Source organism: Haliotis rubra, unplaced genomic scaffold (assembly GCF_003918875.1).
Source record: "Haliotis rubra isolate DU_JTF1 unplaced genomic scaffold, ASM391887v1 Scf1521, whole genome shotgun sequence".
Classification (NCBI taxonomy): Eukaryota; Metazoa; Mollusca; class Gastropoda; order Lepetellida; family Haliotidae; genus Haliotis; species Haliotis rubra.
Window position 1 is genome coordinate 50,522 of NW_025765472.1, and position 24,566 is coordinate 75,087.

At 39.7% G+C, this 24,566-nt stretch overlaps 2 protein-coding genes and 1 pseudogene across 3 annotated transcripts in view; all 3 read left to right on the forward strand.

The window, feature by feature from the left end:
- The first annotated feature begins 262 nt into the window (after positions 1-262).
- On the forward strand, positions 263-22,949 carry LOC124270523 (annotated as a pseudogene).
- On the forward strand, positions 398-2,311 carry LOC124270521 (macrophage migration inhibitory factor-like). The gene is made up of 3 exons (XM_046705541.1): positions 398-553; positions 1,099-1,271; positions 1,782-2,311. Exons 1-3 carry the CDS (start codon positions 446-448, stop codon positions 1,882-1,884), a joined length of 384 nt encoding a protein of 127 aa, XP_046561497.1. The 5' UTR covers positions 398-445; the 3' UTR covers positions 1,885-2,311.
- LOC124270520 (macrophage migration inhibitory factor-like) overlaps positions 11,126-24,566 on the forward strand; it is a 39,231-nt gene continuing 25,790 nt past the window's right edge. Inside the window, exons 1-3 of one of the 2 annotated variants that reach the window (XM_046705538.1) lie at positions 11,126-11,365; positions 17,769-17,941; positions 18,180-18,375. In XM_046705538.1, the coding sequence (XP_046561494.1) occupies positions 11,141-11,365; positions 17,769-17,941; positions 18,180-18,282 (501 nt within the window). In that variant the 5' untranslated portion in view covers positions 11,126-11,140 and the 3' untranslated portion in view covers positions 18,283-18,375. Of the gene's footprint in view, positions 11,366-17,768; positions 17,942-18,179; positions 18,376-24,566 lie in introns of those variants that run through there. The other variant, XM_046705537.1, reaches the window with a different exon arrangement.

Here is a 24,566-nt window from a genome sequence, read left to right on the forward strand (position 1 = left end):
GGTACTCTAGTGGGTAAAACGTTCGCTCGTCACGCCCCCCCCCCCCCCAAACACACACACACACACTCTAAACTCACTCACTCATGTGTTTCAAATCTACAACATAACAGTAAATTACTTCAATTTCGAACAATTTTCATGTTTACTTCTAGTTAAAATGTTATAGACGCCAGTCATCGTTATGAGCTCTTTTAGAAACTGCTGACAGTCTATTTACCTGATGTATTCAACCGATGTGGTTTCAAAAAACACCTTTCAGTTGTACACAATGTACCATTGAGACGCTTCTCAAGGACTCGCATGTTATGCTTACTCATGGTAAGTGTAGCTTGAAGCTTTGCCAAACAACGCGTGTCTAAAGCCCAAACAATAAGTCTCTCGCTATTTAAGCGAAGACAGCGAAGTGTGTCAGTAGAAAATCTTCAGTCTCAGAGCCAGGATAGCCATGCCGTGTTTTATTCTCTTCACGAACGTGCCAGCGAGTGACCTCCCAAAGGGGTTTCTGTCGGAAACCACGAAAGTCATCGCCAAAGCTATTCGGAAACCAGAAGCAGTAAGTTCATTCTCTCATGCACTAGAAAGCCTAGTCGATCAAGCGTCTGCTCGTCGCTCGTCACGCCGAAGGGCCGGGTTGGATTCGCCACATGGGTACAATGTTAGAAACCCATTTCTGGTGTCCCCGCTAGTATATTGCTTCACACACTCACTCACTCACTCCAGTGTGCTTGATGGATGCAGGACACCAAACACATAGGCGCGCACCCTAAGTCACCAACTGTCAAACAATTACGAACATTAATTTGATATTTAAGGTAAGGAATGAATACATTTTTCGTTGCTGAACGCAATCATACACAATCATTTCAATCATTCATCACACGTACTCAATCATTTACTCAACTAAATCACTCATACAGATGATTTTTTTTAAACTTATAATCATTCACAAATCTAGCTAAATCATTCACTCATTCGCCCAACCTACTCAATCATTCACTCCACTTAATTAATCACCCATACAAATGATTTTTTCAACCTTATCAATCATTTGTACAGATCTAGCTCGATCATTCACTCAGGTATCTTGCATCATTTCAGTATATAACAGTCAGGATTCACCCAGGTCAGATGATGACCCACGGGGGTACGACTGACCCATGTGCCAACTCCGAGATGCAGGCTATCGGACACATCAGTGCCGCGGAGAACGCTGAGATGTCTAAACAAATCTCAGAATTCCTACAAAGCAAACTTGGAATTGACAACAGAAGGTAAGAAATAACACAACTTTCTTGTTTGATTTTCTGAAGTATTTCAACAATCTGCATGCATGCATCCATGTATGTATTGATACAAGCTAGGTGATGTCACAATTCATTTCTTTTCGATGATGACACAATATCATGATAGTCTCGTAGGCTTGAAGCTAGATTCACCCAACGTTATATGAAAGAAAATATCTCACATGTTGAAATATGTATAATAATGTCTAAATATGTCTTTTGAGTTGATGTATGTGCATATGTGCTTATGTCCTTGTGTGCGTGTGTGCATGTGTGCGTGCGTGCGTGTGTGTACCGAGGTAGTTATGCCAAAACATTTCTGCTGCAGTTAAATATTTGTCATGAATCGATATTGATAACTATATCATGTTACAATGAAACCTCTACTGATCTATTGACATCACGACATATGACGGCGTAGATGACCTTGGTCAGTATTCATGTCCGTTGCATCATACAGACTCAAAATTCTCATTTCCGGTTTTTCTCTGTTTTCAGGAACTACATCAAATTCACCGACCTGCCGCCTCATGAGGTTGGGTATCAGGGGACCACGTTTGGGGAGCTGGTGAAAGACCCGAAATGGGCGTCTTTAATGTAACCATCAAAGACACCAATCACCACATGACGATACGTACTTGCAGTAGTGAGGAGTGGTCAACGGACTTTGCTGTCCCGCTTCATCTGTCATGATGAAAGATCCTTCACCTCCAACATAAAATACATTCACTGTGGAATTTTGCATCACTCATATTTTGAAGTCATAAAATCATCTTTTAAGTCCAAGTTACGTTGTTCTTTCATGTTTTTGTTATGTGACAAATGCAGGTTCCTTTTTAAATATGGATCGAATTCAGTTATAACAGCGTAAACCCTTTCATGCTACCAGTGACATTATATAATTGTGCAGTCCGTTTGTCTGTCAGCGAGTCTATGTTTGTAGATCTCATTAAGTCTATAAAACATGGCGGGTGTATATCGTGTACAACAGTTGTATTTTGTATGCGAATAAACATCAAGAATTGTCACTGTTTCTGATTACACTCCTGTTGGGGGTTTTCAGCTTTTCACTTAGATATGAGATGAGGTGAAACTGGGTTTAACGTCATCCTTGAGAATATTTCGCTCATATGACGACATGCATGCGTGTGTATGTGTATGTGCGGCTGCTTGTACTAGCCCAGACTTAAGCTGGTTTTATAGTGCTAGCCCACTGAGATACCATGCCGCAGTGAAGCATGAATACGCCACTCAGACACATTATACTGACTCCGAGCCGACCAGTCCTTGTTGTACCCATTAATGCCGAGCGCCAGGCAGGGACCAACAGGCAGTTTCACTTAGATATGAACAGTAAATGCGACTTTCCCTACGCCTACTGCAACAACATGGATTACATATCGTCCACAACGGTTGCATTCTGTTGGCGTATGAGGTTCAAGTGAGTGCGTTTAGTTTTACGCCGCACTCAGCAATATTCCAGCTATATGGCAGCGGTCTGTAAATGATCGAGTCTGGACTAGATAATCCAGTGATCAACAGCATGAGCATCGATCTGCGCAAATGGGAACCGATGACATGTGTCAACTAAGTCAGCGAGCCTGACCACCCGATCCCGTTAGTCGCCTTTTGTGGCAAGCATGGGTTGCTGAAGACCTATTCTACCCTGGATCTTCACGGGGCGTATGAGTTTCAAGAGAGATGGCTGCTCCTCATTACAGTCGTGTTTTGGGGGTTAGCTCTTTATCGTTTTCGCAGTTACTCACAGGGATTTTCTCGTTATTAGAGATAGCATAATTAGCATTGATCACGAAGTTTGGTATCGAAGTTTATGGAATGATAATAGACAGGCCAATGGTAACAAACTGAGAACATTTAGATTATTCAAGAATACTCTGGCAGTTTCACATTATGTTCGTTCAGTCTCCGACCGCTCTCGGCGAAGTGTTCTCGCAAAATTGAGATGTGGCTCTCTCCCCTTGGAGGTAGAAGTTGGTCGGTTTTCCCACCCCAAAACTCCATTAAATCAACGTATATGTAAATACTGCAATTACTCTGAAGTTGATGATGAGATCCTCGTGTAATTCACCTGCATAAGGTTTGAAGTTGGTTCCCTCAAGTTAGTCGAGAAATTCATCTTCGATGTAACCATATGTGCATGCAAAACATATAGTGAATGCTTTAAGTGAGTCTAAACTTTTGATGGGTAGTATAGTTACGAACAGAGCAGAATTTTGTGGATTGGATGGTGTCTGTGGGGAAGATGTTGGGCTGTTTATTCGGTTTTGGTTGTAGATTGTTGTTGTATGACAGTATTGACTTCCATGGGGTGAGTGTTTGAAATTTAGAGTGTGGGTTTTTCTTGCTGAGGAGGCGGTGAAGGATTAATGACTCCAGGTCTAAGAAAAGCACGAGGGCCTGTGACCCTAATGTCTACAAGTATTTTGTGCAGGAGAGGGAGAGGGGGAAACCGCTCTTCAGATATGACAGGGTATATCATAGAACTAGTGCAGCCTGGGCCTGCCATATGGGAAGGTGTAGTAAATAAAAACAAACAGGTAGGAGGGGTCGTCTCAAAAGCAAAACCAGGCCGCAAACACAAATTGGATAACTTTGATAACGGGACCATAAGGAGAGCAGTATATGAGTTATATGACAGGAAGATTCCACCAACCTTCCGTATCATTAGTGAAGAGATCAATGATACCATCATGTGTAACAAGAACAGCTCCTATCACTGCTCTCCATGAAATGGGGTTTAGATATAAAGCAGGGGAGATGATCGTGGAGTGTTTCGTGAAAAGAACTCAATCCTCACCCTCAGGTCAAACTATCTTAGAAGCATCGCGGAAGACAAGCGGAATTAATACCATGTGGATTCTTAAATATTCAAAGGATTTGCTTACATTTTTACAATCTCAGAAACGGACCGAGTTCCGTTTTGTCAAAACATTTGATTTTCCAACATTGTGTACCATTGTCCCAAATGACAAACTTAAGGAAAGACTTCATTCCTTGATCCATGGGGCATATGTAGACAAACGTTGCGAACAAAGATATATCTACAGTACAGGGCACCAGATAATTTTTCAACATCACGAGTACGTACTCCTTATTTTTATTTAATATAGGAGTAGTGGAAAATGGAATTTAATGGAGTATCAGTAAACTTGTGTTTCGTTTCACTAATGCACAACAACATTGCTACTCTTGTGTAAACAGGTCAATAAACAATAAAACAATACTTTTTCAGATAAATACGTCTGTAAATGATTCTACGAACGTACACCATTGCTGTGGTGCGTATCTGCTACGTTTCCTAAATTATTTCCTACCGTATCGTGCATATTTTGTATCCGTACATACGCCGATATGTCCGTTATCTGGAGCCCTGGTCTACATATCTCTCTATAGATGTTCAGGAGAATGTGCCATCTCATTGATAACATCTCTGTGAAATTTTGGGGGTAAAACATTTCGCCAAGAAGTAGCTAAGCATCCTTATAGGCACGGATTGTGCTCCCCTGGGGATCTGTTTCTTGGGTTTCCTTCTACTTGGGTTGGAAAAATCAAAACAAGGTAATTTAGCCAAGACGTATAACGTAGTTTACTACTAGGCTTCCGGTACATCACTGATCTAATATCGTACAATAACCATGAAATAGCCAATTGTCTTCCACTGATTTACCCACCACAACTTGAAATTTAGGAAACACGTGAGACCGCCTCAACTGTTTCATGTTTAGATCTATGCATAAGATTCAGAGAGACAGTAAACTCTCCACAAGGCTGTATGACATAAGAGATGATTTCAACTTTCCAGCAGTCCACTTCTTTCATGTCGAGCAAACTTCTGTCAGCTCCAGTCTTTGGTGTTTACATTTAACAGCTTTTGAGGTTCACTCGAGCGTGCTCCTTTTGTTAGGATTTCAAATAGCGTCATACCACTCTGGCTCAAAAGTTGTTCGATCAAGGTTACAACATACAAGGCCTTGGTAAAGCTTTCAAGAGCTTTTATTGTAGACATATGGAGGTCAAGTTTGATGCATCAGTGAGAAAAGTGATGTCCGATGCAATTCCCTTTTTTGACTTATACCATACGTTCCCGAATTATTTCAGGTGAACAATAGACTAGACTTTGCATATGTTGGCACATTTGTGAAGAGAATAAAAACGGGCATTGCGACGCTCACTCCAAGACACAAATTATTTAGTTGACAATCATCTCTGTCCCAGCTCATATATCAAGAGTGAGTGAGTGAGTGTGGGTTAACGCCGCTATTGGCAATATTACAGCAATATCATGGCGGGGGACACCAGAAATGGGCTTCAAACATTTTACCCATGTGGGGAATCGAACCCGGGCCTTCTGCGTGACGAGCCAACGCTTTAACCACTAGGCCACCCCACCGCCCTCATATATCAAGAGCTTTGTTGTTTGCATTTTTCTAAGGGCGTTGTTTGTCCACGGGTTAAAGCTGGCACACACTGCAACGAGAAAGCAGTGCAGTATGCTTGTATATTTAGGCTACATCAGTCGATTATAATATGCAAACTTCTATATATACCCTGATAGAAGTTGTTCCATCAATGTTACAACATTCAAAGCCTCAGTAAAGCTTTTTAAAAAAGTTTTATGCTAGACGTGTGGAGAAAAGTTTCCGGTTTGACCCTCTATCCATGACGGTCGGAGCTTGTATCTGTTAGCAAACGACAACCTCAGAAGTTCAAACAACGACGCTCTTGATTAATCAAGCGGAAACACTGGTGTGTGTCAGCAGAAACAGCTTCAGTATCGGAGTCAGAGCAGCCGTGTCTTCTTCTTGTCACGGCCCGTGAAGATCCGGGGTAGAATTGATCTTCAGTAACCTTTGCTTGTCGTACGAGGCGACTAACGGGATCGGGTGGTCAGGCTTGCTGGCTCGGTTGACACGTGTCATCGTATCCCAGTTGCGTTGATCGATGCTCATGCTGTTGATCACTGGATTGTCTGGTCCAGACTCGATATTGCTTGGTGCGGCATAAAACTAAACTCACACACACGCTCTTCTTGTCACAATGTGCCATCCCAGAAGGGGATTCTGTAAGAAAACTCAATTTGGATACCGGCATAGCATGTTCAATCTAACTATAGAAGAACGTTTGTGATAGATCAATGTCAGGGTAATTTTGGGTGTGTTAAAGTAGCAATCTTTAGAATGATAATTCAAAATATTATAATGAAACTGAGAGACGATTATTAACCCCTTTCTACAGATCATATTAACATGGTATTAATTGAAACAGGATGGCACAACAACTAGTCTGGGTTAATAAGAACAGGTTTCACTGTGTCCCCTGTGTGGACTCACAATACTATTTGTTTGCCGTTTTGCTTGTCATTGAGTAAACTGAAATGGGATTGACGCCCTATACATTTCACACATAATCACTATCTTCTACAATAGAGGTGAAATATTGCTGATTCATTTCCATTTTTATGAGATTTTATGAGGTAGGGGCCAACAGAATAAGTGTTTTATATGACTACGATTAAGAAAGTATCCAATTACAAAGACACACACACACACACACACACACATATATAAATACATCAGACACACACACATGCATATTGCCACGTTAAATAATAACACACACACACACACACACACACACACACACACACACACACACACACATACATACATACATACATACATACATACATACATACATACATACATACATACATACATACATACATACATACATACATACATACATACATACATACATACTAAAGAGATAAAATAATAATCATGATTTCAATCCATCAGCCCATAAATGTGAAATGAGATAACAGGCAGTCAAGCAGGTCAACGAACCTGTCCACACGACCCACAGTGTGCGACAAGTATACATTGCTGGAGACCTATATCGTTACCTGGAATCTGTGATATTTCAATACACTCGGTGTTTAATGTTATCATACGAGAAGGAGACGCTGATGTTTGTAAATAGGAGCCTGATAACGGGGAATCCCAAATACCCTACACAGATATAAGTACCGTTAATCCGAGCTGTGTGATAAGAGTGAGTGAGGTTACTTTTACGTCCCACTAACCAATATTCCAGCCATATGGCGTCGGTCTGTAAATAATCGAGTCTGGGCCAGGTAATCCAATAATCAACAGCATGAGCATCGATCTGCGTAATTGGGATACGATGACGTGCCTCTTACGACAAGCATGGGTTACTGAGGACACCAGAAATGAGCTTCACACATTGTACCCATGAGGGGAATAACCACTGGGCTACCCCACCGCCCCTATGTAGAAAGTGAGCTATATGCGATTTTATGTATGACAGTCGAGTGTCATTAACTAAAAAAGTATATTGTACTGTAAAATGGAGGACAATTTAGAATTTGTTTAGTTTTGCACAACAACATTTTCAACTTCCTATTTATTCGGGGGCTTATATGAGGTATCACTTTTCATCACAATTTTCGTATAGTCTAATACTCGCTCTCGTATGACTTTTGTGCTATGATTGGTATTGGTAGTATTACCAAGGATAATTATCAATTAATCAATAAACATCTGTATCGATCTGCTGTTTTATATACCTCAGTATGACCAATCAAATGTGCTAGACAATAGTTTTCTGTTTAATCAAAGTTTGACGTACACAAACGACGATTAGATACTTCATGCAGATTCACATCTCATGTTTATTAACTATGCCCATGACACTTGTAAATATCCAAATGTTTCGGATGCCTATGTTTGAGGCTTTAATTTGCATGACTATATTTATCTAGCGGTATATCAGCGCTCTATGATTGGTATGTACATGATTCGTTGGCTTAACTTTCCTACAATCGCCAGCGGCTGAAGGGATGGTGTAAATCCAACTAGGGTCCATGCAGGTAGCAAAGGCACTGTAAGTCCCCATGGTTTCTAGTATGGTGAATCGGTGATCTACCTTCAGTTGTTGGCAATTTATAGCTCATTTTTATAGTGTATTGTCCTAATTTGCAATCCAATTTTAGAGAAAATTGCTAGTTTATTTCTTGATACTGTGATAGTCTAGTTGTTTTACTGCCCTTCGTTGACAGGCGTTTATAATTTCCTTTTACTTATTATGAATCTATATATAACTTGATTTAGTCACGATATGGCTGAAATATTGCCTATGTGACTTTAAATCTTAACTCACTCACTCACTCACTGGTATGTACATGGATAGTGTTTCCAGGGCTTTTATCAATGAATCAGTGAGATATATATCTATGTTTAAGTTATCATGCACAAATGAAACAGTACTTTTTTTTAAAATAATATGTGTTGGAAGTAATTTCGTATTTTAGTATTTTGACTACTTTTTCAGAATGTTAGAGCGCATGATGGAACTGATAGAGAAGAGAAAAAGACCAAGATTTATCATATCAGGGCATATTTCAGGGGGCGATGGGGATAGCCTCTGGTTAAAGCGTTCGCTCGTCACTCTAAAAAAGCGGGTTCCATTCCCCACATGGGTACAATGTGTGAAGCCCATTTCTGGTGTCCCCCGCCGGGATATTGCTGGAATATGGCTAAAAGCGGCGTAAAACTAAACTCAGTCACACATTTTTCAGAAAAGTTTATTTTAAAATCATTTTTAAACTTTTATATTGACATGCAAGCAGGGGATGGACATTTTAAAATGGCTGGCACAAACCAATCTAATCAATAAAAGATAAATATTTTCACAGAATACAAAAACGAAAGGCCCAGATCTAGATCAGAATAGGTTTTGTTAGCTGTTTTTATGCATGTCACTATGTCAACTGAAATAGGGGTGTCATTCCTGTTTACAAAAGCCTGTCTTAAGGATGAAAAGTGCCGACTCACTCCTCCACTGATGGCGTATCTTGGCTTGTGAGAGATGTTTATGTGTTTACTGCACGTACGAATAGGTAACTTCGCATAATATACCTGTCGGAAGCTCAAACAACAATATCGATATTTCAGCCAGTACTGCGGCGGATGTTTGCAGATGCCTGTATCTTAGACTACAACGCGCGTCACTATTTACACGTAGCGATATACTAGAGCTCAGTGATCGGTGTACACATGAATATGTTGTCAAGAATCTTTATTAATTAATCAATAAAATGTCTTTTTCTTCAAGTGGACCAGCAGTTTCCAAACCACAATATGTGTGAATTAGTTCTGGGTGGTATTTTCCACAGATAATATGCTTGCTCATGCTGACAAGGTCATTCAAAAGCTCGAGCAACACAACAGTATTGTCGATATCCTAGCGAGGGCAGCCACGCGTGTTTGCAGTGAGTGAGTGAGTTTAGTTTTACGCCGCTTTTAGCAATATTCCAGCAATATCATGGCGGTGGACACCAGAAATGGGCTTCACGCATTGTACCCATGTGAAGAATCGAACCCGGGTCTTAGGCGTGACGAACGAACGCTTTAACCATTATGCTACCATCACCCCACCCCGAGAAATTTGAGAGAAACAGGGTAACCATGCCGCGTTATATTCCCTTCGCTAGACCCGTGAAGGTCCGGGTTAGAATATTGATCTTCAGTAACCCATGCTTGTCGTAAGAGGCGACTGACGGGATCGGGTGGTCAGGCTCGCTGACTTAATTGGTTGACACATGTCATCGGTTCCCAATTGCGCAGATCGATGCTCATAATGTTGATCACTGGATTGTCTGATCCAGACTCGATTATTTACAGACTGCCGCCATATAGCTGGAATATTCCTGAGTACGGCGTTAAACTAGATTCGCTCACTCACTCCCTTCACTAATGTGATAACAAGTGCTCTCCATAAGGGATTTCTGTTAGACTGAAAGTTAAAACGGTAGATGGTTGACTTCTAGTATCTTTATTCTAACCACGTATGAAACATCTGAACATATGGAAATAAAATCACTTCAATGTTTACATTGAAATGTTAATTCAGATTGCCAGACATTGCTATGAGCTCTTTTCGAAACTATTGAAACTATTGACCTGGTGTGTTTATCCGGTGTGTTTTCAAAAGCACCTTGCAATTATACCTAATGTACCATTAGATACTCTCATCAAGATGCAATGAAGACAGACTGTGATTGTATTCGCATTTAAACAGAATTCGTTACGGAGAGACAGACAGACAAAATAATTTGTTTTTGTGTCACGTGAATGTATATATCTATTAAAATGACAATGGTCAAAGAACATGCAGGAATATACAAACACCAGGCCAGATGGCCAATGGGACACACTAAACAATATGTACATAAGATGTATAAAATAAAAAATTAAAACATAAAAAGGGGTAGCATACATATGAAAGAACTAGAATAAAATGTATGGCCATTATGTTATTGGGATAGCTTACGCCGATACATACGGCTAACTAAAGCGGCCAGTGGATTAACAATATTTTACATCTAAATTCAGAGATACATTCTTTAATCGAACGAGGAAATTAACTTTAGGCGATGTAGGCTGTCTCTGATATGATGAGTCATTGACGTACAGTCCAGTATATGCTTTAGGGGTTTTGTTTGCTCAACACTATTGCTGAAAGCGGCGTAAAAACATACTCACTCACTTACTATATATGGATCATACGGCCTCGAAAACGATAAACTGAAACGAACTTAATTATTTGCGTCACCAATTCACTCAGTGTTAGTAATAATTCGTCAGTATTCCCAAGAACCTGTATTAATTAATCAATAAAATGTTTGTAGCTTTCTCGTTTTGATAAACTTCATTATGAATTAAAAGTGTTTCTCAGTTAAGTTCAAGTTCGACGTACACAGTTACGTGCTTCTCAAGGACTCGCATATTATGCTTACTCATTGTGGGTGTAGCATGAAGCTGTTGCCAAACAACCCGCGTCAAAAGTCCAAACAACGATTCTCTCGCTATTTAAGCGAAGACAGCGAAGTGTGTCAGCAGAAAATCTTCAGTCTCGGAGTCAGGATAGCCATGCCGTGTTTTATTCTCTTCACGAACGTGCCAGCGAGTGCCATCCCAAAGGGGTTTCTGTCGGAAACCACGAAAGTCATCGCCAAAGCTATTCGGAAACCAGAAGCAGTAAGTTCATTCTCTCATGCACTAAGAACAAATGTTCTTTTCCAAATGAGAAAATTATCTTGAGGATACCTTTGAAGTGGCGGTTTGAATAATGTTTCAGAATATCACAATGTTTTATACGAGTCACAGAGGGATGACGTTTAGTAACTGACCAGACTAAAGATTTATTTCATCAGGACGTATGGGTTATTAAGAACAAATTATGTACCCTTCGCTAGAAATCACATCGCGAAAATATTTTAAGTACATTTTATACGGGTGGCAAAATCAATCTAGCTAATTGGAATGAACATGTTTCATCCCAAAAGGTTCTGTTTACTTTTAAGTTTGTTTGTTGTTGTTTAACGCCGCAACCATGAGGTCGGGTATGGCTTTAGAACAGTTATTCAGATCTGGGTAAAACATATTATTTCTGATAAATTGTACAGAAACAGGATAGGCAAACAAGCAAAAAGCTTATATTAATGCCTCTCCAGAACAATACCATTTGTACGACTTGCATTCCCTTACATTAGTACAAAGGCGAATGATGTCATAAATTAAACATACAATATACATGAATGTGAATATCAATACACAAAATATTTACAAATATGCAAAGGGCTACGTGAAAACTTACGACTGATGAAATCTTTTTGAAGTGGAAACAAACTCATGTACTGATTTGATAATATCAGGATTTGTAGATCTAGGTAATTCTTCGTTACCATACAGAGCGTCATTTATGCTATACCCATGTTTGAAATAGAATAAATCGTTTCTTATAGCATCACAGTTGGGAAATACAAAAAGGTGATGAATGGTGTCCTCGAAGGCAGCACCACAAGTACATGATGGGTTACCGGATTTATATCTATTTACATTATGGGCACTTAAATCGCTGGATTATTCGTGGATTATTTATAATCACTTCTAGTATAAAATGTCTATAGATATCATTTCTAAATCATTATTGATGCGAAGAGCATCATCAGTAGGATCTTCTATTATAACAGAGTGAAGTGTCATCAGCAAAGAGTCTTATATTGCCATCTATTGTTTCAACAAGATCATTTATATAAACAAGAAATAATAATAGCCCAAGCACAGATCCTTGGGGGACACCAGCTAATATAGATCTGTACTCGGAATTGTAACTGTTTATAACTACTTCCTGAACTCTTTCACGAAAATAGCTATCACACCAGTCAAGTACTAGTAATTTACAACTTATTCCAAATGATTGTAATTTGTATTGAATTCCTTTATGCCACACTTTATCAAAGGCTTTACTTATATCACAGAAAACAGCTCTTACTTCTTTACCTTTATCCATGGCACTCAAAATGTAGCTATACAAATTTAATAATTGATAAGTTGTTGAATCACTAGGAATAAAACCAGATTCTAATTCATTAATAATGTCATTGCAATTAAAGACATATGTATAAATACATTTTTAAAACATCAGGTAAACAACATGTGAGAGAAACTGGTCTATAATTGCTACATTCATTAACACTGTCTTTCTTATGGATGGGTTTATCGGAAGCACGTTTCCATACTCTCTGAAAATTTGCTAAATCTAAAGACTTATTGAATATTGAAATGAGAGATAACGACAACACTTTAGCAGTGAGCTCAAGGAATTTATTACCAATACCAGCAGGGTCCGTGGCTTTGCTTGCGTCTAAAGAAAGAAGTATAACTTCAACATCTCTTAATTCAATATTTTCTAAACAGTTCAATGCTTTACTACATAGGGGTGGGGGGGGGGGGGCATTCTGCATCTTCAGCCGTAGATTGGGTAACGAAAAACTCGTTAGAGATATTACTTATAGATGTAGGATCATCATGAATTACAATTTCATCGGAAATGGATTAAAAGGATATATATTTTTCCTTTTTCTTGAGATAGTATTTAATCAGCTGTCACCTTTTCATATTATGACTCTGTTCGTTTATCATACTATCTAATTTCAAAAAGTACTCTTCTTTCTCCCTTTTCACTTGTGACACTACCTTGATTCTTGTGGTTCTAAACACTTCCCAGTCAGAGGGTAAATTACATCTCCTAGCAAGTCTGTCTTTACGGTTACGTTTTCTGACAAGCCTGTTAAGTCTTTCGTCATTTCTAACCATAATGAATGTTTGGAATAAACTTATCACAAACGCTTATCACAAACACTAACTAGGATATCACAAACACTAACTAGGATATCACAAACACTTACAAGGATATCACAAACACTAACTAGGATATCACAAACACTTACAAGGATATCACAAACACTAACTAGGATATCACAAACACTTACAAGGATATCACAAACACTTACAAGGATATCACAAACACTTACTAGGATGTCCTTAAAATCATCAACAAGTGAATCCAAATCATCAATATTAACAGTTAACCCCAGTCAAAATCGTGGAGGTATAACAGTAGGCTGTCAATGTCTAACAGGGAAAAATTACAAATCTTTCTCCTAAAGGTAAGCTTGCCAGGCATGGGATGGTTCATGCTCAGAAAGACTCGACAGTCTTCACTGCACACAGGATCAATGACTCCCGATGAACTTACACTTACATAATTAGAAACAAATATCAGATAGTACTCGGTAACTCTTGTAGGTTCACTTATAATCTGTCTAAGGTCATATCGTGCTTGAAGTTCATCTAATCGCTGTTTTTGATCACTGAGATAATCAATATTAAAATCAACTGCAATTACTGTGTCAATGTTTTAAATCAGATGCATTTCCTATTGACATATCAATAAGATCCCAGTAATGATTACTTTTATCAGCATGATAGAAAGTGCCGATCAAGGTATGATGATTTCTGCAAAGTAACTTTTACCATTATTGAGAGATCTTCCATGCGTTTAACGTAGATATTTTCACGTACATACACTGCTTCCCCTCCTCCCCGAGTAGTATGTCCATATTGTCTAAAAGGTTTATGAAATCCAGGTATCATAATGTGATCTTCTAAAATATCAGGATGTAACCATGTTTCTGTTATGCAGATGATATCATAATCCTTAAATTCAAAATTGATGGTCTCAGTTTTATACCTTAAGCTACACAAGTTTAAATGAACTATATTCAAATTAGATATATTGTTTGGTAATGTGGGTCCAGGTTTTGGATGGACATCCCCACAACAAATCAACAAAATAAGAAACAACCGTATACCACTGAGAACTAGGGTAGAGTGAGTGAGTGAGTATGGTTTAACGCCGCTTTTAGCAATATTCCAGCAATATCACGGCGGGGGACACCGGAAATCCCAGGGTAGAGAAAAATAATATAAGGCAATATGTATTAAGATCAACCCTGCCTTTTGAAGAACTGTGGATTTTACCATGAAACACCCAATTCTCTGACGATACAAGTCTATATCCACTCCCATCAGATCTTTCCAGAATTGTAACTGAAACAGAAAATTGCGGTGTAATCATCATTATCACCTGGATGCCTTTATAAACATACAATGTAAGGTTATTCTAAATAGTGGAAACGATAACCTTTCTATTTGTGATGTGGTTAAATACGTATTTTAATGTATTTGTCACATGAAATAAATAGTAGGTATCTTGAGTTTCAAGTAATACCAACAACCTGTTGAAAACAATTCATGAGAAAGTTAGAAAAATTAAAAAGTACCCAAGCATCCGTGGGAGTATGATAAAGAAAATAAATGCTTCGACCCTTTGTATACATTGTAATAAGTATTTATGGTCAAAAAGTGCGAAATGGTCAAAAACAATTCAAACGTAAAACTACCGATTTTGTCTTTAAGTGAACATAATGCAGTGGATGTAATCTCACACCTGTGAATTTAAATAGTTTTCTCACACATGAGAATAAAATGAAGCAACCCTTTAGGGACGGTATCAGGAAAAGTGTTCCATTGTGCATAGTAACATTTTCGTATAAGTTCAGCTGTTCAATGTCCTTCACATGAAGATAAATTCACTGAAATAAACTTGATCTGATTAAGATTGTTCATGTTCTTATATTGAGTTCATGTTCAATCAACACTCAAACTTGTACGACAGTTTGTAAACATTTCAAGCGGTACAGGTGCACCCGAGACAGCGCGGATATCCTGATCAGTGGTTGGTTGGTGACAGTGAGGGTAAACCAATCAGAACGAAGGCCTGTCACTCACTGTGGTTTGTAAACAAACGCACATGTCATACGGAATGTGTTGTTGTACACGGTCATCCCAGTTATATGTACAAGTTAGAGGTGATCGCGCACCTTACTCACTCAGACCACCTCTTCGTCCTCGCTGTCGTCAACATCCGTGAACTCCACCATCCTGCTCTGTTCCTGAGACAATCTCAGGCCTATTTTGGGATTGAGAGATTCGATTAACTCGTCGAAATGGAATCTCTTGGTGTGAGACTGACATGTCCATCAAGCTTCTTGGCGAAACCCATGAAGATCCGGGTTAGAACTGATCTTCAGTAACCCATGCTTGTCGTGCGAGTCGACTAACGGGATCGGGTGGTCAGGCTCACTGACTTGGTTGACACATGTCATCCCAATTGTGTAGATCGATGCTCATGCTGTTGATCACTGGATTGTCTGGTCCAGACTTGCTTATTTACATACCCCCGTCATATAGCTGGAATATTGCTGAGCGCGGCGTAAAACTGAACTTACTCATTCTTGGCGAAAATGATACTTTCTCGACCCACCCAACTAGTTTGCGAACATCTGCAGCAGTACGGGCTCTCCTGTTAGTGAGGCGGTAGTTAATGAAGAATTTCGACTGACATTGACCTCAGTTTGTAGAGATTCTTTAAAAGTTCCCTCTTTCGTCAGGCCAACATGAAGTTTACAAGTATGGTCTAGATCTTCCCCTAGTATATTTGGACCGTCTACGTGGTGTAGTGGTTAGAGCGTCCGTCCGGAAAGCGGAAAGTAGCGGGTTCGATCCCCGGCCGGGTCATACCAAAAGACGTTAAAATATGATACTTGTTGGTTTCTTCCTGGCGCTCGGCATTAATTAATGGGTGTAACGAGGACTGGTTGGCTATAATATGTCTGTGTGGGGTATTCACGACGGCATTGGATCTCAGTGAGCTAGCACTATAAAACCAGCTTAAGTCTGGGCTAGTACAAGCAGACACACATACACACATGCACGTTGTCATATGAGCGAAATATTCTTAAGAACGACGTTAAACCCCATTTCACCTCACCTCACCCTAGTATGTTTAGCCCCCACATGGGTACAATGTGTGAAGCCCCTTTCTGGTGTCCCCCACAGTGATGTTGCTGGAATATTGCTAAAAGCGGCGTAAAACCAAACTCAGTCAGTCAGTCAGTAGTATATTTAGCAGGGTTAGCCTTCCTGTGATTTCCCTCGATGTCCTGCAAGTCACGGTTCACCCCAATCTTGCCAGCTAATAGGGGTGACTATTGAAGGGGAAGCAACTATTGCAATAGCGATTGCGACAAATGTTTTTTCACTCTTTGAATTGTCTCATTTGAAGTCATATCCTAAATGAATGTATAGTTTATATGAAATAAAAACAAGTTAAAGTAGTTTCAGTCTCTTACAATAACTGACGAGAAAACTTGAAATCCAGATCAAATAAACAGTTAAAACATAAAGTTATTGTTATTCACAATTTCGAACTCCGAGTCTCACGTTTGCCGCCATGTTTGTTTAAGGGTAACAGGGGCGGATAACTCTAAATCAAAGTGAACGAATCTTATACTTCCTGAATTTTGCTCTGTGCATTATCAACGGAAGTCAATTACTAAACTGGCGATAGTCACACATACTATCGATGCATCGATAGTTTTTCGTTTCTACCATCGATTAATTGCTATCGGAGACTCAACAATTGCAATCCACCGATAGTTCGATGGATCGTTACAGCCCTACCAGCTAACTCAGTCATAATCTCATCTGTGTTATCTCCTGTGTCTTCATGTATTCCGAATACACGAACATTATTTCTGTGACTGTACTGATAGACATCATCGAGATGTTAGTCTTTTTTGCCGTCAGCTTTTCTGTCAAATCAGTAACTTGTTCTTCCAGTGAGGCGACCCGTGAAGATCCGGGGTGGAATAGGTCTTCAGCAACCCATGCTTGCCACAAAAGCCGACTATGCTTGTCGTAAGAGGCGACTATGGGGATCGGGTGGTCAGACTCGCTGACTTGTTTGACACATGCCATCGGTTCCCAGTTGCGCAGATCAATGCTCATGCTGTTGATCATTGGATTGTCTGATCCAGCCTCGATTATTTACAGACCGCCGCCATTTAACTGGAATATTGCTGAGTGCCGCGTAAAACTAAACTTACTCACTCACTCTGAATTATTGTTTCTACCTATCAATCATTCACAGATCTAGCTCAATCATTCACTCAGGTATCTTGCATCATTTCAGTTTATAACAGTGAGGATTCACCCAGGTCAGATGATGACCCACGGGGGTACGACTGATCCATGTGCCAGCTCAGAGATGCAGGCTATCGGACACATAAGTGCCGCGGAAAACGCTGAGATGTCCAGACAAATCTCAGAATTCCTGAAAAGCAAGCTTCAAATTGACAATCGAAGGTAAGAAATAACACAACTTTCTTTCTTTCTATGTATGTATGTATGTATGTTTGTTTGTGCGTGTGTTACATGTGTGTATGTATGTTTCAGTGTGTGTGTGAGAGACAGAAAGAGAGAGAGAGAGTGTGTGTGTGTGTGTGTGTGTGAGTGTGTGTGTCTGAGAGAGAGAGGGGGAGAGAATGCGTGCGTGCGTGTGTACAGACTGAGAATTCTAATTTCCGGTTTTCTTTGTTTTCAGGAACTACATCAAATTCACCGACCTGCCGCCTCATGAGGTTGGATATCAGGGAACCACGTTTGGGGAGCTGGTGAAAGACCCGAAATGGGCGGCTTTAATGTAACCTTCAAAGACACCAATCATCTCATGACGATACGTACTTGCAGTAGTGAGGAGTGGTCAACGGACTTTGCTGTCCCGCTTCATCTGTCATGTTGTCACCTCCATCCTCCAACCTCCACTGTGGAATTTTGTAACACTCTGAGAAGTCTCAAAATCATCTTTTAAGTTATATTGTTCTTTTGTGTTTTTGTGTATGACAAATGTCGGTTTCTTTTTACATATGGATCGAATTCAGTTATAACAGCGTAAATCCTTTCACGCTACCAGTTACATTATATTATTCTTCAGTTCGTTTGTCTCTCAGGGAGTCCATGTTTGTACATCTCTTTAAGTCTGTAACAACGTTACAGCGAACAAATATGGCTGTATTTTGTTTGTGAATAAACGTCAAGAATTCTTGCTGCTTCAGAGTACATTCCTGTTGGGGCAGCGTGGTAGCCTAGAGGTTAAAGCGTTCGCTCGTCACGCCACAGACCCGGGTTCGATTCCCCACACGGGTACAATGTGTGAAGCCTATTTCTGGTGTCCTCCTTTGTGACATGGCTGGAATATTGCTAAAAGCGGCGTAAAACCAAACTCACTAACTCGCACTCCTGTTGGGTTTTAGCTTTCCACCTTTCCGCATTCGCAGTTTGTTGCTTTTAACTCAAAGTGCACAAATGAATATTAATCACGCTGACGTCTCTTGATATTATGTAAACGATTCCATTTGGTCTTTTCAGCTATATAATACCTTGTGATAAGCATTAAGTCACTTTCGGTCCGTTTATCATCACACTTAGTCATGGGGAAGGAACAAATGGAGAATCATAGCGTTCTGTACCAATGGTACATTGGTAGTAAACCGATAGTAAACCGATCGAGAGTGAACCGATCTATGACTATCCATGATTTGATTCAGTATCTACAGGACACAACTTTACCATCGCCTCTGAATAGTCCCTCAGCTGACCATTGAAGAGGTCTGACACCTAATCGCCAGAGGCTCATTGACAACTTCAAAAATACCCCTATCAGTTTGATCGTGTGATGTTCTGTACGTGAAATGACTGAATTCCGATCTACTGTCATTGTGCCAATGCTAGAGGCACCTGGGACGTTGTTGCATAAAGCGATCTTTGCACTATGACCACATTCATTCATTCATTCATTCATTCATTCGTTTGTTTGTTACATTCATTCATTTCTTTGTTACATTCATTCATTCATTCATTCATTTATTAATTTGTTTGTTACATTCATTCATTCATTCATTTGTTACATTCATTCATTCATTTATTTGTTACATTCATTCATATATTTGTTACATTCATTCATTTATTTGTTACATTCATTCATATATTTGTTACATGCATTCATTCATTCATTTATTTGTTACATTCATTCATTCATTTATTTGTTACATTCATTCATATATTTGTTACATTCATTCATTCATTTATTTGTTACATTCATTCTTTCATTTAAATGCTACATTCATTAATTCATATATTTGTAACATTCATTTATACATTCATTCATTCATTCATTTGTTACAGTATGAGAGTTACAATCATCCTAATGCTTGTGGATCGCTTTGTGCCAGTGGGCCCACGTTTCTCAGCTAATCACGGTATTATCCAATATATGTTGTCTCCACTAACTCCGAAGTTCACAGTTCGACACTCGCCTTCACGGAGGCTTAGTCTCTGGAAATATATGATTTTAACAGCAACAAATAACGCCCTTAACATTGATACGTAGGCCCAATGGGATACATTCACTGCGAACACTCTGGGTTAAGTCAGCCATGGCATTCCAATACGTTCACCCGCCCTTGAAGGCTATTTCATTCAGAGCACACAGGCGTAGGCGAAAGGAACAAATGTTGTTCAAGGGCGGCGACAAAAGCTCCAGTAACTAAACTCGGGGAATGTATGGAACGACAGCGGTGTGTGTAAGCGGGAAAGCTTGAGTCTCGGAGTCAGCGTAGCCATGCCGTGTTTTCTTCTCTTCACGAATGTGGCAGCAAGTGCCATCCCAAAGGGGTTTCTGCTGGAAACCACAAAGATCATATCCAAAGCCATTCGGAAATCGGAAGACGTAAGTTTCAGCTTTCATGCAGGAGCAGAACAGTATTTTCCTAACTGTAACATTTGTTGTGAATAGTCCAATATATGTTATGGATAGTGAAAGTTCCTCGAAATAGAAATTTCACAAACTGTTTCATAATACTTCAGTGGGATTTTTTAAATAATGGGAAATACTTTTAGACGTCAAGATGTGTCACCTCAGGACATGTTTGACATTTTATAAAACACTCCATAATCCCCTCTCTCAGTGTCATATTATTATGCCATTAACTGAGGAACATTTTAAAATCAATGTAGCCAACTAAATTGAAAATGATAAACTGCTGCTTATATTCTGGAATAGAAATTTTTAAAATTTTTAATTGTAATGTTTGTCAGTGTGTAAACTGAAATTGTTGTAAGGCTCGGTGACCATGACCAGGTGACAAAGATCTATGATATATACTCATTCAACCGCTTATTGCGTGTCTGACCTCGGGACGGGTTTGCTGTGATATCTGTATGAGCTTATCTGTATCTCCCGCATGCACGCACTAGCTCAAACACACACACACACACACACACACACACACGCACGCACAAACACAAGCACACACATACGCAGTGACAAACACGCACACAAACACACATAAGCGAGTACACGCACACTAACACACACAAACTCTCACACATGCGCGCGCACACACACACACACACATTGAGTTATTCGCTCGGCTTACCTGGTCATTCACCCAGCTTACTCAGTCATTCACTCAAGTGACTAAATCATTCAATCATTAAATCATTCACTCGGCTTACTCGATCATTAATTGTTCTTATTTAGTCCGTGACGGTCAGGATTCATCCAGGCCAGATGATGACCCACGGGGGGTACGACTGATCCATGTGCCAACTCCGAGCTCCAGAGTATCGGAAACATGGGGCCCGAGGACAACGCTCAGATGTCCAAACAAATTTCTGAATTCCTGCAAGAAAAGCTTGGCATTGACCCTACAAGGTTAGAAAAGACGCACTGATAAGCATATGTTTCAACATAAGTTGAAGTGTATGCTTCAGCCTGTGAATACTGATACAGCTAGTGTAAAGACACAACACACAGTTAAATAACCGTACTGAATACTGTTGTATATCAACTAGGGCTGTAACGATGCATCGAACTATCGATGGATTGCAATTGTTGAGTCTCCGATACAATTAATCGATGGTAGAAACTATCGATAGTATATGTGGCTATGGATTGTTTAGTAATTGACGTCTGTTGATAAATGCGCAGCGCAAAATACAGGAAGTACCAGATTCGTTCACTTTGATTTAGAGTTATCCGCCCCTGTTACCTGTTAACTGTTTACTTGATCTAGGTTTCAAGTTTCTTGTCAGTTCTTAAAAGAGACTGAAGCTACTTAAACGTGTTATATTTTATATAAACTATACATTCATTTGGGAAATGACTTCAAATGAGACAATTCAAGGAGAGAAAATCTATTTTAATAATAGTTGGTCGCAATAGACTGTCGCTATCACAATAGTTGTTTCCACCTCAATAGTCACCCCTAAAATCAAGACTACGCGTGTTAAAGGCAATGCTATACTCCTTTGGATACAAACTATATGTCTTGATAGCCTAATAAGGTTGCAATAAAATACACCAGCCAAACTATACATTGAAACTAAATCTAAATATGTTGAAATATTTGTAATGAGAGATTATGAATGTGAAGATTTGTTGTCGAATAAATATCGAAATTCAGAATTTTGTAATGATACTGACATGAAACATGTTACTGATTTCTCGACACCACGACATACGATGACCTTGGTCAGTACAGGGGGGTCAGTTACCATACACAGAGTCACAGTTGAACAGAAATCTGAGACTGCTTATTTTGTTTTTTTTGGTTTTTCAGAAACTACATCAAATTCACCAACTTGCAGCCCCTTGATGTTGGGTATAAGGGGACCACGTTTGAAGCTTTGTGGAAATAAAAGAATCTTCGGGCACAATTTGACCTCCAAAGTCACCAGTCAACTCAAGGTGGTCCGTAGTGTAAATAGTGAAGACTCGTCACTCGCATGATCAATATTATCAATCAGCAGCACCTGTGTGACATACAACAGTACAATATCTGCCAGTAGGAAGCGTTGTGAACCACAACTGAAATGAATTACGTTAATGAAACAACAATTAATTAAGCTGTGGTTGAGATGTACCAGGTCCAACAGTTATTGTATTCCACCTTGAATATAACAGCTCTTAGTCTGCAGAAGTAATTTGGAGAGAGTCCCGAAATAAGGTACAAGTGATTTTTAAATTGTGTTATATCATAAGTGCTTTTATTTGACTGTGCATGTTGCACTTATGCCAAACAACAACCACGATTAACGGTAATTTCCACTCAGCGATATCTGGATGAAAACCCAGCCCGTTCTCATCGTTTTCTGTCATGGTAGAGCATGTGCTTTTGTCAAGATCAATGAGTCATTTTATCCAACTTTACATCCACTTCTACTGACACGACCCTGTCGAGGTTGGGTGTGTACGTTTCAAGCTTTGTGCGACACCAATCATGTTGTAAATGAATTAAAGCTGTCCAAATCAAGAATATCAAGCTGTCTCGTACTTCTTCAATCATGATAGTGTCCGTAAATTGACACAATCCTGCCGAGGTATATACTTTGCCAGTTCCGTGTGACATCAACCACGTTGTCAACGAATTAAGCCATATCAAGTTGTCTCGTACGTATCTAGGCATAATACTGTACGTAAGTTAGTGCGCATATGTTATCTGACATTATCAGTGTGTGATTTGAAAGTCTATCTGTCGTCGCTGAATTATACACGATGCTTTTTTATAATACTTGAATGAATTTAATAATATAGTTTTACAGCGCATTATCCCAGCAATACTTCCTTCGGGGGACACCAGACTGTGCTTGATACAGTATACATATGTGAGGACTCGAACCCGGGTCTCCGGCGGGACGTGCAAAGCCTTTAACCACTGGGCTACATCACCGGCCTACATCACCGGCCTATAGATCTAAAACGTTTAACACAGTAAAACAATTAATCAGAAATAGACATGTTTGATTTGATACTTGAATATTCGGAAGACATGTTCATGCATATGTCATTCTCCTGTTCAAAAAAGGTTAATGCAGATTGTGATCAACTAAATTATGTTAATGTACAACTGTAAGGATGGGTTCCGGTTGCTATGAGTGAATTTTGTTTTAGACTGTAGTCGACAGGTTCCAGATGTACATCAGCCTGTAAATATTATGAATATATGACAAGTGAACGAATATGGTTTTGCGACGCTTCAGCTATATTCCAGCAATATGACGGCGGGGACACCACATGTGGTGTACTAAATGAGAGTGTAAATGAGAAATGATTTTTCGAGGTACATGAACAGGAATATAGGTAATATAGCACACTCTTCAAAAAAAGAAACGCATAATAATGTATTGTATTAGTTTAAGAGCAATTATTTTATGTAATTCCAATGGTAAAAAGGTGAAATTCACACGTCTATAGGCAAAGAGTTTGCCAACACAGCAGCAGCCTATATTGTCGTGTTTCAGTTTACTTGAGTCCAGAAGATGGCGTCAAAGTCAATACTTTATAAGGCCACCATTGGCAGCAATTACTGCTCGGCACAGACTGGATAAGTCGACGAACTCTTCTTGCAATGCGATGGTCAGTTGTGGAAGTGTCTGAGGTCTGTTTTGAATTCGACGTACACGTCGAACGAGTTTATCCCATAGGTGCACTATCGGGTTTAGATCTGGGTATCGGGAAAGCCATGGCAAGACATTGACGTTAGAGTTGGGAAGGGTGCGGACCGTGACGCGTGCTGTATGTGAAGTAGCGTTGTCATGCTGGAACAATTCCCTCTATCGGCCAATAATCGGAAGCATGTGACGTGCAAGGATTTCGCTGATGAATCGATTTGCTGGCGAATTCCCTCTGAACCACCACTAAGTCAGATCTTTGTGTGCTGGATATTTGACCCCACACCATGACACTATCTCCACCGAAACAGTAGAATGCAATTAGGGGCAAAACGGTTAATTTCTCCGACGCTAAACCCGCTGCCTTCCATCTCGCCGGTGAAGAAGAAATCATGATTCATCACTGAGCCAAACTCCCATCCAGTTTCTAAGGTTCCAGTTCCAGACTCTACGACACCAACTCAAAACAGGGGTGACA

Bases quoted from the DNA above. Each gene is read 5' to 3' on its own strand.
- LOC124270521 (XM_046705541.1), top strand. From the start codon at position 446: ATGCCGTGTTTTATTCTCTTCACGAACGTGCCAGCGAGTGACCTCCCA. The intron at 554-1,098 runs GTAAGTTCATTC...GCATCATTTCAG, and splicing joins CTATTCGGAAACCAGAAGCA to TATATAACAGTCAGGATTCA. The intron at 1,272-1,781 runs GTAAGAAATAAC...CTCTGTTTTCAG, and splicing joins CTTGGAATTGACAACAGAAG to GAACTACATCAAATTCACCG.